At 37.2% G+C, this 19,619-nt stretch overlaps 1 protein-coding gene across 2 annotated transcripts; it reads right to left on the bottom strand.

Moving 5' to 3' along the window:
- Nucleotides 1–1,303: 1,303 nt before the first annotated feature.
- tesk1b (testis associated actin remodelling kinase 1b) lies at nucleotides 1,304–19,469 on the bottom strand. Of its 2 annotated transcripts, XM_042727375.1 has the most exons (11): nucleotides 19,283–19,469; nucleotides 18,553–18,995; nucleotides 11,621–11,742; nucleotides 10,467–10,515; nucleotides 9,372–9,518; nucleotides 9,173–9,255; nucleotides 4,539–4,629; nucleotides 4,235–4,318; nucleotides 3,704–3,790; nucleotides 3,325–3,427; nucleotides 1,304–2,720 (listed from the first exon to the last, which is right to left on the bottom strand). In XM_042727375.1, the coding sequence occupies exons 2-11, from the start codon at nucleotides 18,751–18,753 to the stop codon at nucleotides 1,642–1,644; spliced, it is 2,046 nt and encodes a 681-aa protein (XP_042583309.1). In that variant the 5' UTR covers nucleotides 18,754–18,995; nucleotides 19,283–19,469; the 3' UTR covers nucleotides 1,304–1,641. The 2 variants fall into 2 exon arrangements, with proteins under 2 accessions (XP_042583309.1, XP_042583311.1); XM_042727377.1 differs by lacking the exon at nucleotides 18,553–18,995.
- Between the last annotated feature and the right edge of the window lie 150 nt (nucleotides 19,470–19,619).

The raw sequence follows: 19,619 nt of genomic DNA, 5'->3' as shown, positions 1-19,619 counted from the left end.
CATTTGACTTGGTGTGTATTATGGCATCCAAGAGTTTAATTTTGGTTTCATCGGACCAGACTATATTCTCCCGGTATTTCACAGACTTGTCTAAATGTGGTTCAGCAAACTTTAATCGGTCTTGAGAAAGCTCTTTGCTTTTACCCATCATGAAATGTTTCTTGTGTTTGAGTTATGAGTAACACTGGTAATGAGACACCTTTTTATAGGCCATCAGTTGGGACTAAACCAGCTAATATTAATTTCCACTGACTAGGGGCAGGATTGCTTTCTAATTACTGATAGATGCAACTCCCTATATTCATGTGTTCAGTACTTTTTCCCTGTGTCATTCCACTTTATTACACAGAACTTAATTTCTGAACTTATTTGTTTTGCTTTCTATGTATGGATTACTTGGGTTGTTACCGTCATCTGATGAAAATTTCATGTCAATAACATCTTTAGAAATATATTTACTGAGAAAAATGGTGACGTGTCCAAATACTAACTTTTCCGCTGTATGTGTGTGTATATATGTATTAATAATTATAACTTTTAGTTAATCTTAATATTTTCATATTTATTAACCATCATACCTTAATATCTATAAACACTACTGTTTAAAAGTTTGGGGCAAGATTTTTTAAACGCATTTTTAAAAGAAATCTCTTATGCTCACCTTGGCTGCATTTATTTAATCAATTTGCAGTCAATCAATCATCACATTATCAATGTTGAAAACACTGGTGCGGTTTAGTATTTTTATGGAAACCCTGATACTTTCAGGATCAAAGAAGTAAAAAAAAATAATAATAATTTTCTTGCTGAATAAAATAATATCTTTAAAAAAAAAAAAAAACCTGCCCAGTATTCTACATGGTACTAATATACAGAATATTATATATTATACATTATTTAACATAATTCAGGGTGTATGTATGTATTTTATATACAGTAGTCAACATTTGAAGTAGATCAAAAAAGTTGTCCCAAGACAAGAACGCATTTTGGTTTTAGATGTTAGGACAGGTTTGATGAAAGGTTTTGATCAGCCTGAAACATTTTATAAAGATGCCAAGTAAATTCTTTACGGTGATCATCTGGCCATTCACCTCGCAAAAAACTATGTGCAACAAACAGACATCTCTCGCTTTCATTTTCTTAGAAATGTAAATTTTCTACTGGGCATGATTCTTTAAAATAGAAAGCAAACAAAGAGCCAGCTGAAGGCTTTGTATCTTTTACACCATGTGACAATTTTAAAATGTAGAAAACCGATAATGTGACTCATATCTTCCATAAACACAACATAGCCTGTTAGTACTTTACTTTGTCCATGTCATTTAATGTCATTAATAAAATAATACATCTTTTTTTTTCCATTCACAGAGTATTTTCATAAACTTTGAAATAATTGTAAAAATAACAAAAATATTGACAACACATGTCTTTAGAAAGGCATTAAAACCTATGGGAGTGTTCAAGTTTAGAGGACTAGGACTAGGATCAGAATACTAAATGATCCACCTAGTCTAAACAATAATACATAGCATTTTCTTTCTCTTCAGAATGACATTTTTCAGCTCGGTTTTAGTTTGAGTGCATTAAGCAGTAGCATCCACTTTAAAGGTAGCGCTTCACCTACATATCATGCATCTTTTATGTCCGAGTGCCAGGCAGAGCAATGTTTGGCTCTGTAGGCGAAGGCGGCAAAGCTTTGCACAAAAGCCTTTTCCCAGCTGCATCGCCATTCAAGTTCTTATAAGGGGTCTGTCGAGGTCCACGTGTGCAAATAGAGGGGAAACTCATCCCTGCTAGGCAGCAACCCGGACAGGCTATGACCTCATCCTGTTCCGGAGGCGTAAGAGGGGTCGTGGCACCATTGGAGTTATTAACCCCCCATCCCAGAGGTCGATTTATAAGAATGGTGCCATTGTTGTTGTCCGTGTCTAGTAAAGGAGGTAATGAGGGTGGCCCGTTTGAGACCGGGGAGCTCCAGCCATTGGAGAAAAGTTTGGTTGAAGTAGCCATGGCGCCATCTAGTGTATCAGGAGAGCTGGTGCAGTCCATTGGCTCCTCAATGCTTTCCCCTAACCTCGATCGGTTTGGAGACATCAGCTCTAGATCTAATGGAAGACCAGAGTCATCAGCTACAGCTTCTTGACTGACCATTTCAAGATTCTCCTCCTTGTTGTCCTGCTTAGGATCTGAAAGCCTAACATTGTCACCGGGTGTATTAAAAACCTCACTAATATTATGCAGATCTGCAATGCTCTCGTTGCTCATAGCCAACAAACTGTCCCTTCCCACGTCCATCAAATTTCCATTGACTGGATTTACATCTGTGTCCATAACACTTGGAGTATTTTCACATTTCCCATTGTCAGCAGTGCCACGCAGAGACTGGATGTCTTCTGGCGTGCAGGGCAGTGACTGGCTACGTCTGTGGAAATGGAGAGGGCTTTTATTACAGGAGACGGGGCTGCTGGGGCCAGGGGGCGGAGGGAGAGCAAAGGTGAGGGAAATGACAGACTTGCTGGGGGTGTCAAAGAGCTTGATGCGGCCGCCGTTGAGGTCTTGGCGCTGGGAGAAGGGGTTGACGCGCATCGGTGTGGTCCGAGTCAGGAGAGGGGACGGAGGGAGGATCACATCAGATTTACTGCGACAGAGACGTGGGTCAGTGGGAATGTCTAGAGAGTGCTTTCGACTTAAAGGTGTTGTGTTTGTGGATGGCCGGTCTGGAAAAGAAGAAAAAAAAAAAAAAAAAAAAAAAAAAAAAAAAAAAAAAAAAAACTTCTTTTTAGTTTAAGGCTCAGTTTGTTTTAATGCCATGCACGCTTCTTTAATCATTTTCAAGGCCAAATATATTTAAAGTGATATTTAACAAAAAAAATTCATTTTCTGTCATAATTTATTCAACCACAAGTCCTTCCAAAATTCCAAATTAACCTTTATAATAAATGTGAAATATATAATGTGTATATATATATATATTTTAATATTGGTTAATTATATATATATATATATATACCGTATATTATATATATATATGTATATATATATATATATATGTATATATATATATATATATATATGTATATATATATATATATATATATATATATATATATATAATATATATATATATATATATATATATATATATATGTGTATATATATATATATATATATCTATATATATATATATATATATATATATATATATATATAATAAATAAATGTGATATAATGTAAATATATATTAATAAATGTGAGCAGAAGAAAATAAAAACTGTTCTGGCAACACTGCTGTATTTTTTTTTTTTTTTACTGCTGACTCACCCTCTACATCAGGCTCCGTACATTCGCTCTTCTTTCGATCACTCACTATGTTCTCCAGCTCTGCTACCACCTCTGTGAATGAGGGCCGACTGTCTGGGTTCATCTGGGAGAGAAAAAACACTGAATTTTTAAAATGTGAGCTTTTTTCCCCCCACATTTTTGTGAAGTCACACCAAGCGATCTGAATAATATATTTTTATATTGGCTTCAATCTGCTTTTATGCATCTGAATTAGACAGACGTCCTGTTTTAGGAGAGGTTTCAAAGTTAACAAAAATAAATAAATGCACATTTAAGCATGCTTGTCAGCATATGAGATTTGTAGAGGTATATCAGTGTTAATGTATGATCTTTGGTGACGGTAGATAAGAGGTCTTACACTGCAGCAGACGACTGTGAGGTTGAAGAAATGAGGAGGACAGTCTCCAACCATCTGCCGAAAAGCCTCCACATCAAGACCAAAGTCCTGAAACAGAATCACTTTATTTCAGTCTAAAGAAAGCTGTATATTACTACTGTGAGAAGTACAGGCTGTACTGAAGAAGTAACTCATCCTGACAATGATAAACAGTGTAATTAAACAATGATTTGTATGTAAATGCATGACTTCGTTGGCAGTGCTGTTATCTCACATGGAGTAAACTACGACCCATTTTCATAAACTGAGTGTGCACATGAGATTGCTACAGGCCTGATATTCACAGACCAGGTGGAAGGGTGAACCAAACAGATACAGACCAAGAAAGTGCTTTATCAGCAAAACAAATAATAATTTTTGAAGCAATACTCGCCTTAATACTTAAATACATGTGTTTAAATACAAAAGGTTCTTATTCTAAAAGTTTTGAAATAGTTTCTAAAAAGGTATTTTGAAGTGAGCTTTTTAGATACTGTACGTTCAGTTTTTCACCTCTGTCCGTGGAAGAAAGTCAGGATCTGCTTGTATCCGACCAATAATCTCACAGAGAATAATACCATAGGCAAATACATCCACCTGTATAAAAAAAAAAAAAAAAAAACTATGCATTTTAATAATCTAAAACTCTAAACATAATGAACTTAATAGAACAATATTCTCAATCAATGGGAATAAATGGCACAAACTTTGCATTTGAAATTGTGAAATGACAATAATCTGACAAGTAATGTGGGGGAAACAGTCACTGAAGAGGACTCTGGCCTGTATCTGGGTAATGAATCATAAGGTGTTCGACCTTTTCATCGTAGCGTTCTCCTCTGAGCACCTCCGGAGCCATCCAGTAGGGGGAGCCAACAACAGCCAAGCTCTGTTTCTCTGCCTCTTCACTGAAAACAGCCAAAGGGAAAACAGGAAAATCATTTACTTAAAGTGAACCTACAAGTTCTATTAATCCTCTTTTTTTTTTTAAGGTACTTTTCATTTCCAAATTTAACAGCCTTAACCCCTAGTTCATTAACCCACAGCATGATTATGTGTGCGTGGATGTATAAAAATAAAACAAAACAAGATCTTGTAAGATCCTAATTATAGCTGGCATACTCATACGCTGCTGAGAGACATTTCCTCAGTTTTATTTTGGTCTGGGACTGTGTACTGGGCATAAATAGACTGAGATGGGAAGAGTGGAGACAAGGGAAGAGAGAGAGATAAATGGAGTAATGTACTGCAGTGTAAACACCATTTGGGGACATGGGTTAGTCAGAGTGAGGGAATCTACCGCAGTAAACAGCCGAAATACTTTGTCCTTTTTAGGAGAGCTTCCCAAAAAGCCCTCATTTAGCAGTCTGCTCTGTCTTCTTCACATATACAAATGCCGTGGTTTTACACATAAACATGAAGCATTCACAAGCACACCAAAATATGCATTACATTTACCAACAATGAGAAAAACAGAGCTCAGCTGTAAAACTGCTCTCTTTCACACAGACTTACTTACAAAGCCATCATTAAAATCAACACAAATGCAGAGTAGAAACAAGTCCCTGATGACTCTCACATCACATGCACACACTGGATGTGTTCATAATGGAACACTGTATACATAGTTTTTAAATTAGTAAGCAAAACCGCAGGTATTATCCCATGATAAACATTCAAACAGTGACAACATCATCATCACATGACTTCATCTTCCTGTATTCAAATGAATGTTTAATTCAGCCAGTCTACATAACATCTTGTTAATACAACTTTGTATTTTAAATTTTTTAGTTCAATTTGGTGTAAGTAAAGGTCTAAACATTTGGTTGCTGAATAAAACAGTCAGGCAAGAAGTGCAAATCTGGTTCATTCATAATACTGGAAAGAGAAGGTCAATTTGAGCACATTGCACTGTGGGATAGAGTATTTTATGCAGTAAACTTGTTGATTACAGTTAAAATTTTGAAGAAATTAACACTTTTGTTCATTATTAAGTACGGCTGCTAAAAATTAGTCTGTCGTCACAGGAATAAATAACATGTTAAAATATATTTTAAGCAGAAAACAGTTATTTTGAATTTTAATATTATTTTACAACATTACTGTTTTTAGTGCATTTTAGAGTCAATAAACACAGCCTTGGGGAGCATAAGAGACTTACAAAAAAATGTGAAAATATTACAGACTCCAAATTATGGTGACACTTTATTTTAAGGTGGCCTTGTTACACGTTACATGCACTTACTATTAGAATAACAATAACTTATGTATAATTACATGCAAGTAACCTTAAGCCAAACCCTGATCCAAAACCTAACCATATAGTGAGTACATGTAGTTTATTAATATTACTCCGTAACTAAATGTATAATTACACTGTAACAAGGACACCTTAAAATAAAGTGTAACCCAACAGTCTAATTACATGCCATGCACAGTAAATATACAAAAACTATACATACTGTTGCAAAATATAAGAGTAGCATGCTTTCAGTACATTGTGTTGATCTCTTCAGTGAGAGAATGGCAAAGGCAGAACAAAAACAGCACTCTAATGGCACACACGCTATGTTTGGGAGGTACACTATAGCTACCCAAACAGTAGCTGGCCAAACAGTTTCCACACTGGAATATCATTAAGAGTGATCCCTAACTTCCGTCAATATGGCAGCTCCCATAAGGTAACCAGGTCCATGTAATATCAAACAAAGCTTAAAGTACACAAATCATTCAATTACACAAAAATATGCTTTGCACGCCCCCCTCATCTGTTGCATACCTCCAAGTGATATGCTGGTAAGAGCCAATTTACCTCCTCCCTTCATTTCCTATTTCCTCAGTAAAAGTCACCCAGCAATTACAGTATCATAGACCTAGTTGCCAGGAGTGTGACTTTGTCTACACAATTAAAGCCTCCAACCATCCTTACACTGGGAAATCCTGTAATACCAAGAGAGTGATTTCTTGCAAAAATAATGTATAATATTATAATGTATCTCTCTGTGCCCTTGTGAACTGTCATATATTACCCTCAATATATGGACAATCCGATTTATAAAAACTACAGCTCAAAAGAGTTCATGTTTAAAAAATAAAATAAAAAAAAAAGTATCTTTTGCTCATCAAGGCTATATTTATTCAAGTGAAAATACTGGTAAAACACTAATATTGTGCAATATTATTACAATTTAAAATAACCGTATTCTGTAGAGTATATTTTAAAATGTTATTTATTCCTGTAATGACAAAGCTGAATTTTCAGCAGCCATTAGTCCAGTCTTCAGTGTCACATGATCCGATTGTCTATTTTATCAATGCTGAAAAGCAGTTGTACTGCTTCATTTTTATGTGGAAACCATGACAGGGATTTAAGAGCTATAATGTATCATTAATGGTATGTGTAATTATTTCTTTAACATGAAGAAATTACTTTTTGTACTTTAGTGTCCATCATAGTAGCATATTTTTATTTAATGCCATAAACTGAGTGTGCAGCATCTTACACTTTTTTTATGCAAAAAAAATATATATAAATAAAAAAAACAAATTCCAAGTATAACAAATACAATAAAAAAAAACTAGCGTCCATCATAGTTATGAGTTTTAAAACCTTATGTGTTGGACTGTCATGTTATGTGACACCTCAGTTTGGTTTAGTTGTTTTGTATGCTTTTAATCTTATGAACAGCATTTACTTTAAACATCATACAACACCAGTCAAACGTTTTTGAACAGTAAGATTTTTAAAGGGGTCATATGATGCAATCTCAATTTTTCCTTTCTCTCTGGAGTGTTACAAGCTCTTGGTGCCTAAAGAAGATCTGTAAAGTTGCAAAGACTAAAGTCTCAAATCCAAAGAGATATTCTTTATAAAAGTTAAGAGTCAACCACACCCCCCTAAAATGTCTCATTCTAACACACCCTCACATGTCTACGTCACTATGTGGGAAGATTTGCATAACGGCGCCTAAATGGTCACGCAAAGAAAGAAGGCATAACTTTTATTCTTACTGTTATTCTGCTTTTTAGCAGCATCTGTTGCCATGTTGTGGAGTCGCTGTGTGTTTCGTTGTGAAAGCGAAACTTCCAAAAGAGGACACGACTAGAAATCAGTGGTTAAGTTGTATTTCAACACTGTTCAAGAACAGTTCGACCCAAATATTCAGATGTGTGCTGCGCATTTTATGGAAGATGACGACTGTTTCCTGAACCAGAAGCCTGCAATGCATCTGTGGCACAACGGCTGTTTCTATAAAGTTGGGCAGTTCAAACTTTGTAAGGACAGTCTGGCGCTTCTGACTCACAGCCTGTAAGTACGTTTTTTATATTTAAATAATTTGCCAATGACGATTCAAACGCGAGTTTTGAGCAGTAGAGTAGGCTTGTTGTTTCTCAGATCCCAAATGCAGACATGGTTTTTGTGTTTTTGCAGCGTGATACGCAACACAACTCGTAAAAAGACAGTATAAGTCATTATAATCAGTAATTATGTCCCCACTGGATGCAACAAATGCCTCGTTTGTAATGGGTTTTATTGGTTTTGTCTCATTAAGTGATGTCCGAACTAATCTTTCCATTTAACCGGATCTTCTTAGTGGACCGGTCGAACCAGTTCACCAATCAAACTGAATTGTTTGAAACTGTTTGCGTCTCCAGTACGCACTAATCCACAAATTACTTAAATTATTCAGTATATAAACATGCCTTCTGACGTGAAATAAACCAATATCCCGAGTTATTCAGTTACTCCTAACAGTACATTGACTGAACTGCTAAAAGAGAACCGATGATGGGATGTGCACGAGCAGAGCAGCTGGACTGAGTCTCGTGCTGCTGGCCTTGGAGACGGCACAGTGTGTTAAGGTGCATAACATTTCCGTCACACGCCTGAGGCATTTGGCCAATCACAACGCACTGAATAGAAAAAGAAAAAAAAAAACGTAAAAATCTTACTGTTCAAAACGTTTGACTGGTTGTGTCTATGCAGTGAAATTAAAAGTTTTTTTTTTTTTTTTTTCAGGAGCAACAGAGTGATTTTTTTCCCCAATTTTTTTTCTAGCCACGTGTCCACATTAACAGCATGTGCAAATGCCTGCAGTGCAACAGTACATGCTTCATATCATATGAGAACAGATACTTGAGCTATTAAGGGTAAATGTCAACATAATAACAAGCATATCTGAGGTATTTAACATCCATTTCATTTACACATGCAGCTCTGTGTACACATGTACTGAAACAACAGCAGAACATGACTGGGCTGGAGGCTGCACTAAGCTACATCACATGCTCTTAATCATTTACTCTCCAGCTATAGATACAAGTGCTTTATGGAAAAATGGAAGCTCATCAATCAGTTCCTGACTGCTTCCATCTCTCGCTCTCTCTCTGGAAGAGTGCAGCATATCTAATCTTATCTCTTGAGTTATGACGATGCAATTTACTGACCTGTGATCAGGAATTTTCTCTGCCAGACCAAAGTCCCCCACTACGGCACTGCACTGCCCGTTCTCCCAGCGTACCAGACAGTTCTACAAAACAAACACATTCAGATGAACATTTGTGGCATACAGTACAAATTCAGCATGAAGTGTCTGGAATACACACTTGTGTGAGCATGTAATAAAGACCCTTCTAGTGCGTGTACCTTTGACGTAAGATCTCTGTGAAATATGCCCTTGCTGTGTAGGTATTCCAGTCCTCTGGCAATATCAAGACTGAGGTTTATTCTCACAGACCAGGACAGGAACACATCACTGTTTAACAGCTGCTCCAGGTTACCGCCATTGATGTACTACAACACACACACAGAGGTCAAACATTGAGGGCATCTTCTAACCATCTAATGTTAAAGGTAAAATATGAGAAGTTTGAAAATTGTTAACATGTTATACCTCACGCCATGAATGATTCTTATCTTATAATTGTCTCTGCACATTAAACTAGTATAGAATGGAGAACAAGGCTGTTCCACGGGGTCTTGCTTTAACCAAATTCAAAGGCCACATCACACGCATCCATTGCAAGAATTCTAGAATGTTCTGCATTGAGCTTAGTGAAAAAAATAGGTAGTACATAAAGCAAAAGAAATGCTACCTATAAATAAAGATAAAGAACTGTTGAAACATTTGGGATCAAGAAGATTACTTTTTGAAGAAATTAATATATCTGTTCAGCAAGGATGCACTAACTGATCAAATGGTGGCAGTAATTTATAATGACATTTATAATGTTATAATTTTTTTTAAATTAAAATAAATTACGTTCCTTTGAAGTGTCTTATTAATCAAAGAATCCTGAACAAAAATCATGGTTTCCTCAAAAATATTATGTAGAACAACTGCTTCCATCATTGATAGTAATAAAAAAAAAAAAAGTTTCTTGAGCACCAAATCAGTATATTAAAATAATTTCTGAAGGGTCTTGTAACACTGAAAACTGGAATAATGGTTGCTGAAAATTCCAAAAGGAATAAAATATATTTTTAAATATATTAAAATAGAAAACTTTTTAAAAGTAAAATAATATTCCAAATTATTACTATTTTTCAATGTGCTTTTGATGGAATAAACACAGCCTTGGTGAACATAAACCTTCAAGAACTTAACAAAAAAATCATACTGACTCCAAACTTTTTAACAGTAGTATATACACCATTCAGTCTTGAAAAGTATAAATAAAATAAATTTTATTCAAAAATCGTGTTTTTTTTTTAATGCTCTATCAGCACTCATTTTCTTACCTCTGTCAAAGCATGAAGATGTCCCTCATGTACACACACTCCCACAAACCTAAAGGGACACACACACACAGAAAGAGTAAAGGGTGTTGAAAAAACAAAAAAACAGGAGAAGGTGCTAACAAGTTCTTTCAAGAGTGACCAATCTCAAGAATGTGAGCTGGAGCACCTGTATTTTGAAGGCAATCTTAAGCATGCATGAAAAAAAACACACTCTCTCGCTCTCTCTCTCACACACACACACACACACACACTTAATTCAAACACATGAGACCACACAAGCTGGTGCAGGTTAAGCAGACAAAAGACCTAGACTTCATGCCCTGGCACATGCAAGCAAACACACCCCCGCATTCATGTGGGGATTTGTTTAAGATAAATATATTTGTATTTCATGGATAATAATGTGTTGCACAATTCTCTACTCCCCAGCTTCCAATTCAATATTTTACTCTACATAAACAGTGGCTGCAGTTATGGAGGCAAGACAAAAGCCGCCATCCTTTGACATCAATATTCATGTTCTCATACAATGCAGTGTTTATAGCCCAACAGCACAGACTTTGTCCTCTAGGTAAGCTGGACTTAAAACAAAACAAAACATTCTTTCCATTCCAGAGGCAAGAATGGATACAAACTTCTAAATGTGAATTTAGAAATAAATTAATGAATTATTCAAATGAACACTTGGAAATTCATAAAAATAAACATCTAGTTGGAAACTCTCCTAGCTGTAGGCTGTGTTAGTACACAAGAGAGGGAAGAGCCATCAGACCAGGGACTGGTGATATTATTTCCCAGCTAACCCTCACAACCCATGTACTGAGTTGGTACAGTGCTATAGATGCCATCAGATTGTAGTTATGGTATTCTGATTGTGCTTGCAGCAACTCAGTGGCCAAGTCTGACTAAAGGTTTTTAATTTTAAATACAATTTAATTTTGCATCATAACAAACTTAAGAATTATATTAATTCATATATCTTTTCATAAAAATATAATTTCTAGTGACATAATCCTAATGATCAAAAAGAAAAGAAAAATAAAATAAATAAAAAAAGTCACATATAAATCATAGCAATACTTTTAATTTTCTATTAATTTTCTAATATTCAGTGTTGTCCAGCTCTGCTGTCAGAGGGTGTGTGCAATGCTGACCTGAGTATGTTGGGATGTCCGAGGCGGTTCATCAGCTGTACCTCCTTCAGCATGTTGGCTTTATTACTGGCCATGGTGTTCATCTTCAGAGCCATCACCTGCCCCGTGGTACGATGCTGCACTCAGAGAAAGAGAGAGAAAATACTTGTGTCACAGACAGACACTTTAGAGCTCTATTCATGTCTGGGCCAGCTGGACAGAGATCTCCGGCCCTTTTCTCCTCACACTCACACACACACACACACACACAGCCTTCCGATTCATCCCAGACTTCAAAGTCCCTGGCTGCAGGAGACATTATCTGTACTCGGGAGGAAACACAGTGGAGTCTATATTGAAAATGTTTAAATTTGAAATTTTCAAAACCAAGTTAGTTACATGAAACATTTAAAAACTGATTTAAGATTCTGTACTATTTGTACGTCACTAACCAAATACAGGCAAATTTGTGGTACTGACCGTGTGAACTCCTTTGTGCAAATGATCAGGACAGACTAACATTATGTAACATCACAAGATGCTTTGTTGCTTATGGCATCCATGTTTATATATTTCATTATCTTTCATTTGTTTGAGTGGCTCATCAGGGCACATCTCACAGGAGACATGAAACAGACCCACAACACACTGCCTGGTATCAAGCTGGAGGATTGCCCACTCAAGCAGTCTGGTCCATATCTGGACTCAGTAGCAGTCCCAATAACACGTATACACTTTCAACAAACAGTTGAACTGAGAACCATAATATTTTGGTTCATAGCAACTACAAAAAATGATTTATGAAGCAGAAATTATAAAGTGTGTTTCATTTCATCACTATAAATTAAAACAGTATGCTGTTGACTAACTCTTATGTTGTCTGAACATGTACCCTTGATGAGAAGAGATATTTCCACACACACACACATACTTAAATAACCCAGAGCAAGAATTTCCCTAAAGGAGTGAAACTATCTGCATCCAAGCTTCAAGAGTATTCTTCGTCTTTAATTGTCTATACAAAAGCAATATGACAATGTAATCAAGCAAAAGGCAGAAACCCTTCCCTGATTGATGACACCCAAACCTGTGCCGTGCCGTCTGGCTGGCTGATCTTGCCTGCAGCACCAAAGCATGCAAGCTAAGATATCATGATAACAATGAGCACCATTATCTGCTTTTGTGAGTCTCATGAAGATCAATAGCAGGAAACTTAAAAATCCATAAATTATCTGATATAACTCTAGCTTGAGTGAGGGAGAGTGTATGATTGCTCACACATCTGAGGGTGTGAGTGCACTCCTTTTATCAAAGGTAAACAGGGCTGAGGTGCAATGCATTCTCAGGGATGGATACAGAAGACGCCCTAAACACACATTAATATTATTTCAGCATCTTGTGATAAAAATACATGCGCTGTGAGAATGTATGTCCTTCAGGCAACTGAGAGAAAGCCTTGTTCTATATAATAGGCAGGCTTGATCCGTGCATATTTCTCACCTGATTCAGACGAGATGGATGAATATTATGGATAGAGGACTAGAGAGGATATTAGCTGGAAGTAACGGTTAAAGCTGAAAATGTCTTGAAAGACACACAGATTTTCACTTCACAAGAAAATAATTGATGGACTGGAGTCTTGTGGTGTATACTTGTGGATTACTGTGATGTTTTTATAAGACTCTCATCCTGATGGCACCCATTCACTGCAGAGGATCCACTGATAAATAAGTGATCTAATGCTGAATTTTTCCAATTTCTCCATCTACTCGGGTGAGTACATTTTCAGCAAATTTCCATTTTCTGGGGTAAACCATTTCCTTAATATGGTAAAACACATCAAATAGAGCTGAGGTTACTGTACACCAGGTAGCTGAAAGCAGCATCCAATCAACCTCATTTTTTAAACAAGCAAACAATGGGTGGGGGATGTGCAGAGCTTCGTGAATGGCAGCTGTTCAAATTCTTTGGAGCTTTCCATGGAACTCAAAGAGGACAGAAACCACGCAGCCTGCCTATAAATGATCTGTACAGCATTTGTTTTTGATAAGGAGAAGATGTGTGTGTTGGTCTACGAAAAAAAAATGGCATAAGCTGCATTTAAACTGGGGTTGCCCACAAAATTGTCACTGCACAATGTGCCAGAGCAAGTGCACTGCACACACTAAGACACAAGGCAAACAGTAGCTGAATGAGCATTGAGCTTGCTCAGTACGCTGCTGAGTGTATGAAAAACAGAGGTGTAGGAGTCTGGATGAGCGTGTATGTGATGAATCTGATTTCTATCATCATACTTCTCATATTGCCATTTAGACAGGTGGTCCAAGACAGCACTTACCGGAGCATCATTAGCACCCACTCTCACACTACAGCACACTGCCAGAGAGATGGTTAAAAGTGCCCCATAGAGCACTTAACAGGCCCTAAAACATTATCAGACACACACAAAAAAAGTCTTCATTACAGCTTAGATCTTTTTATAAAATGATTCTTACCACGATCCTGCACTTTGTGTTTTACATTCATACCACACACACCACGTATGTTTGTATAACATTCAAAATGCATTCTTCATATACTAGCATTTATACCCAGTTTAGCGCTGTTATTTTTTAATAGGGATGCACTGAAAATAAAATTCTGTCCAATATTTATAAGCCAGTATTCTTTGTGTTACGACAAATAGCAGATATTAAAATTCTATATTGTGTTGTCTAAATACATTTCAAAAGAAACACTAAAACCAAAGAACAACACTTACAATGCTATAGATGAATCACATTACAATGTAGGCTACTGTATGAAAACTTTAGGTAACCCTAATTTAAGGTGTCCTTGTTACATGTACTCCCTATTAAAATTATTATTCCTTATATTCTGAACCCTAACCATATAGTAAGGACATGTACTGTATTTACTTAATATTACTCAGTAATTAAATGTATAATTACACTGTAACAAGGACGCCTTAAAATAAAGTGTAACCAAAATGTATATACATTTTGAGATCTACTAAAAAAATTAAAATGACTAATTTTGTTAAATGTCGTTTTAGAAGATTTACTTTTTACCTTTACCTCAGTTAATCTAATGGGAATTGAGCAAGGGAACATCCAATATATATTAAATATTCTAGGGTCTACCCAATACATAATCTCTAAGATTGACTAACAACGGATACGGTAAAGATATACTGTGCAACCTATAATGTGCATATATTGTAGTAAACTTTTTATTCAAAGTAAAACAATTCTTGGACAATCAAAGTTACAATGGCAAAAAGAGCTTAGCTAAGCTTCTAAACCTAGAACTTCCAGTAGAACTCTTTAACTGTCGTGCTGCCATATCACAAACACACACCTACAAACTGAAACAAAATGTATTCACAAGTAGACTTCAAATTGTTCAGACTGCACTCATATTTAAAACGTACGCAAACTCAAACAAACATGCGCAGGAGCTCTGTGGCAGCATTGGAGCTTGACATTCATGCATGCCCTGACTAGTAAAAGACACCGAGGAGCAAGAATAGAAAGACAGAGAGGGGGAGAGAGAGAATGCAAAAGGGAAGCACTAAAGGAGACTTTGTGTTGTAAATCCATGCTTTCGAAATCATGTCAAAACTAGCTTGCAAATTGTTTACAACCTCAAAGTTTCCAACCAATCACAACCCGTCTTTAACGATCAGTTCTTGAATCCCCTCCCACTCAAACTACACCGACAGAAGCAGGGCCACAATGTACAGCGAGAACATTTAACCACACTCCTCATATCTATATTTAATGGAAGTGAGCCCAATTTTAAAATGCGTGACACCAAGGAGGGAACCAGATCCCACCGATGAGCGTCTTTTCTAATTGCGAACCCAAGACGCGTTACCGTGACATCACCCCTTTGTCAAACGCAGATCAGCGGCAGTCACCGGACTCATTACTGTATTTCAGGAACACACTAGGACTCAAGGAGCACACTTGATACAGTGACATTAACACAAAGCTCAAATGTACAGCTAATAAAAATAGAACCTACATCTCCATTAAGAACTCTGCATTGTCATTCATCAGAGAAGAAAATCATCTACAGAGGCCCCAAAGGTGTCTGGCTGCTTAACACCACCAAGTGTAATGTGAAGAAAAAATATGCTATAGTTGCTTTTTTAAATTTATGTCTGCTCCTGTAATACGAGGTGCACAAGCAGAGTTTTCATGGAGTAACGCAATATAAAAAATAAATAAGTAAGCCCAGCTCAGGTGACAAAAATTAACACAAAATAAAATGCAATTTATTTCAATAAAAAGTAACTAAGTAACACAATTAGTTACTTTTCATGGAGTAACGCAATATTGTAATGCATTACTTTAAAAGTAACTTTCCCCAACACTGGATACAATGTTTACCTTGAATAAGCCATAAGTTGCTTTGGATAGTGTCTATAAACTGCATAAATGTAAATGTAAGTGTTTTATTATTTGCAAACTTGAAATATTTTGCAATGTATATCTTTCTTTGAAACAAATGGCACTTGGGTTGATATTTTGTTATCTAATGCAATGACTTTCATGCATTTTTAAAAGCAGATCAAGTGTCCAAATACTTTTTGGGGCCACTGTGCAGTATATACACTACAAACCATGCTGCATGTTTCTATTTCTATTACACAAGAAAACAAAAATAACGACTTTAATCAACAATTTGTCTCCTCCGCGTCACCATAAAGCATATGCTGTTTGCATTCAGTACTCAAATACAAAATGGCGCTATTGTGATGTAGAGGAGACGAATTGTTGAATAAAGTCATTATTTTTGTTTTCTTTGTGTACAAAAGTATTCTCGTAGCTTCGTAAAATTACGGTTGAACCCCTGACGTCACATGGATTATTTTACCGATCTCCTTGATACGTTTCTGGACATTGATTGTGTTACTTACATTGCTGTCTATGGGAGGGTCGGAGAGCTCTCGGAATGCATCAAAAATATCTTAATTTGTGTTCCGAAGATGAACGGAGGTCTTACGGGTTTGGAACGACATGGGGGTGAGTAATTAATGACAAAATTTTCATTTTGGGGTGGAGTAACCCTTCAAGACTTAATTCATGCTGTCCACCTCCATTAGATTCTTGTAGAAGAATTTCACATAAATAGCAACTTTGTTTTGGCACGGCCTAAAAGGAGCAATCCTGCTGATCCCACAACGAGGTGAGCATCAACCCAAGAGAAACACAAAATTCCCTCGTCTTTCATCACTTGTTCTGATTTTATCAAGATAAGCAGAAAAAGGGAGAGAACTGAAGTAGGTAGCAGAAGAACGTAATGGCTGAGTAATGTTTTTTTTTTCCACTCCAGAGTCCAGATCTGATGAAATATCAACCAAGCCATTATCTGAACAGACGGAGGGAAGAGTTTTTTTCCTGACTAACCAATTAGAAGAGAACGAACGAACAGAAACATTTTTCAGTCAAGTTAAAGTCCTTACTGTTGACAGACTGCACAGTCTTTAAAAACTAAAAATGGCACCTGAAGGATCTGTCATGACAAGCATAGAGATTGCTCAATAGTATTGTTGTAGAATGAAAAGAACCTATTAAATACTAACTAAAAATACCCTCACAACTGTGGACTATTAAATGGACTGTACATAATTATAAATGCCATATTTACATATTTCATAACCCTTGCACCACAAACAGAAACAAATAGCAGCTACCGCACATTTGCATATATATTGACCTGATCAGCAGTGACATTTTTGCGGGCAATAACTGGCAGGAAGTTATCGACGTATTTGGTGCATGGTCAGTAAATTGGGTGACAGGGTGAACTATGAGGGATGGCTAATTAGGTCTCTTCTCTCTCTGTCAGTCTCTGTCTCATATGCACGCACACAAACACGGGAGTAGAGTTTCCACCACACCTGCGCACCTTGTCAACGGGTATCCACTTTCACACCAACACAGACCTACTGTCCTTACACAGGTCACGACCCCTTTTCTCTAACAGGAAGGGAAGAGCCAGAATGACTGTTGCTATCATTAGAATTTTGCAAAGAGGTTCATAAGTTAATGGCCTTTCCAATCCATCATTTTGCGAGTGTAAAACAGATCATAAATCTGCAGAGCTACAAAACCTGGAGGCATATTATGACACACAATCAAGTCAGCTTAAAGCGAAAAGATGGTTAGTTGTCCAAAGTCAGTAATAGAATCATATCATATACAAAGTCGATAACAGGATTATTTTTGTTATGTAGCACTTTTTGAGCTCTGTAATGTTCATATAATAAAATATTTATACACAGGTGAATATCAGAAATGTGCTCTGCTCAGGCTTAGGCACTAAAGGCAAAACAATTCACAAGTGCCAAGAAAATGAACAGGACGGGCTGTAACAGAATGGAAATAAAGACAGGAACTTAGTCATTGCTCACTGAGGGATAAGGTTAGCCTAATGGCGTCAGTAAAATGATTTTAGATACATTTAATCATCTTTTAATAATACAGCCTAATTCAGATTTTGGTAATTGTAGATTTTAAAGACATTAAAGTAAAGCGAGTCAACCCCATCAATAAAACAAAGGCATTATGATTTGATTCAAAAGCGTGCTTTTGATATTAGAAAAAACTCCAGTTATTGTTTATATTACTATTATACAAGACTAAGAGGGTGGAAAGTGAAAAGGCTTCAACTAAAATAGTTAAAGTGTTTCAAACCTTACTCTTTTAAAACTATGTGAACACAAACGAATAACTTCCATCCTATAAACCAGCGTTTTATTCAATATATTTAGTTCTCTATAAAATGCATGACAGCATAACAGAAATGACCCAACAAACTCTTGCTAGAGAATTACGCATTTGTTTACATGCAGTGTTCCTCTATGCACGCTGTGCTGTAAATGCAGCACGTGCAGTGGGTAAAAACACAAACAAACGGCATGACAGAAATGACATATTTACCTTGAATACCTCTGAGAAGAAACCTGAGCCGATCTTCTCGCAGATAAAGTCATCTATTCGCGCCAGGCTGGACACGGCGCTGCGCAGCGCCCGGTAAGAGGACGGCCTGGGCCGGTGCGCTCCGTGAATCCCGTGCAAAAGAGAATCCGAAGCCTCCGGATCCAAGTCATCCTGGTCCATAACGATGGTCCCGGATGACATTATCGCTCGCGCTCAAAATTCCCCCACGAGTGTTTACATATCTCTGGCGCTCACGCTAGACTGCAGTTTCAAGGTCTCTGTAATTGTTTGACAAGAAAAAAAAAGAACGGGTCCGCCTTTCGATGAAGTTAAGAAGGGCGATACACGATAATCAACGATCGGCGCGTGACCGATCTTCAGGTCTCGTGCGTCGCTTCCTCCATACTGATGTCTGGCCTCATTTTCAGTAGCGTATCACATTCCTGTTTCAAATAAGAAACGAGAATCAATCTCAACAACAGCTACGTTTAAATCCTCTGCTCAGCACTATCTGCTTTCGCGGTGAACATGTTTCAGTGAAGTTGGATGCACGGCGGCATCTTCCGCTGCAGACGGACTGAGGATGATGAATTATACACAGAGAAGTGAGGCGATACGCGCTGTCGCGACCTCTCTAAAACACTCTTTATATCGTTAATTAATATTTAAATTAACCTTGTTATGCTCCGTGTCATAATTCTGCCGCCGTGCCGTTTATCGCGATGCTTACCTGCGCTGCTCTACAGGTAGCCTCTAAACTTGTCGAGTCACCACCTTCCAATTTTCAGTCCGTTGTAAATCTCCTAAAATTATGGAACGTTTGCTCAGTTCCCCTCGTGTTTCATTTTGAGAGCGACTAAACGGTCGGGGAGCCCCTACTGGCATCTGTGTATGTAAGTCGCATGAAAATGTGTGCAGACTGAGTTTGAGTTCTTATTGGCAGTGGCTCACCTGGGCGGGTCCAGCGGCAGAGGCTCACCTGCGCAGTTTGACAGAGGACCAGACGGGGCGCCACGCCCCCACGCCTTTAACCCAAACCCCTGTCAGTTGAAAATAGTCTATTTTAC

This window comes from Cyprinus carpio, chromosome B7 (genome assembly GCF_018340385.1).
Source record: "Cyprinus carpio isolate SPL01 chromosome B7, ASM1834038v1, whole genome shotgun sequence".
Lineage (NCBI taxonomy): Eukaryota > Metazoa > Chordata > Actinopteri > Cypriniformes > Cyprinidae > Cyprinus > Cyprinus carpio.
Note: the sequence above shows the minus strand (reverse complement) of the source record. Positions and strands in the feature narration are given on the sequence as shown.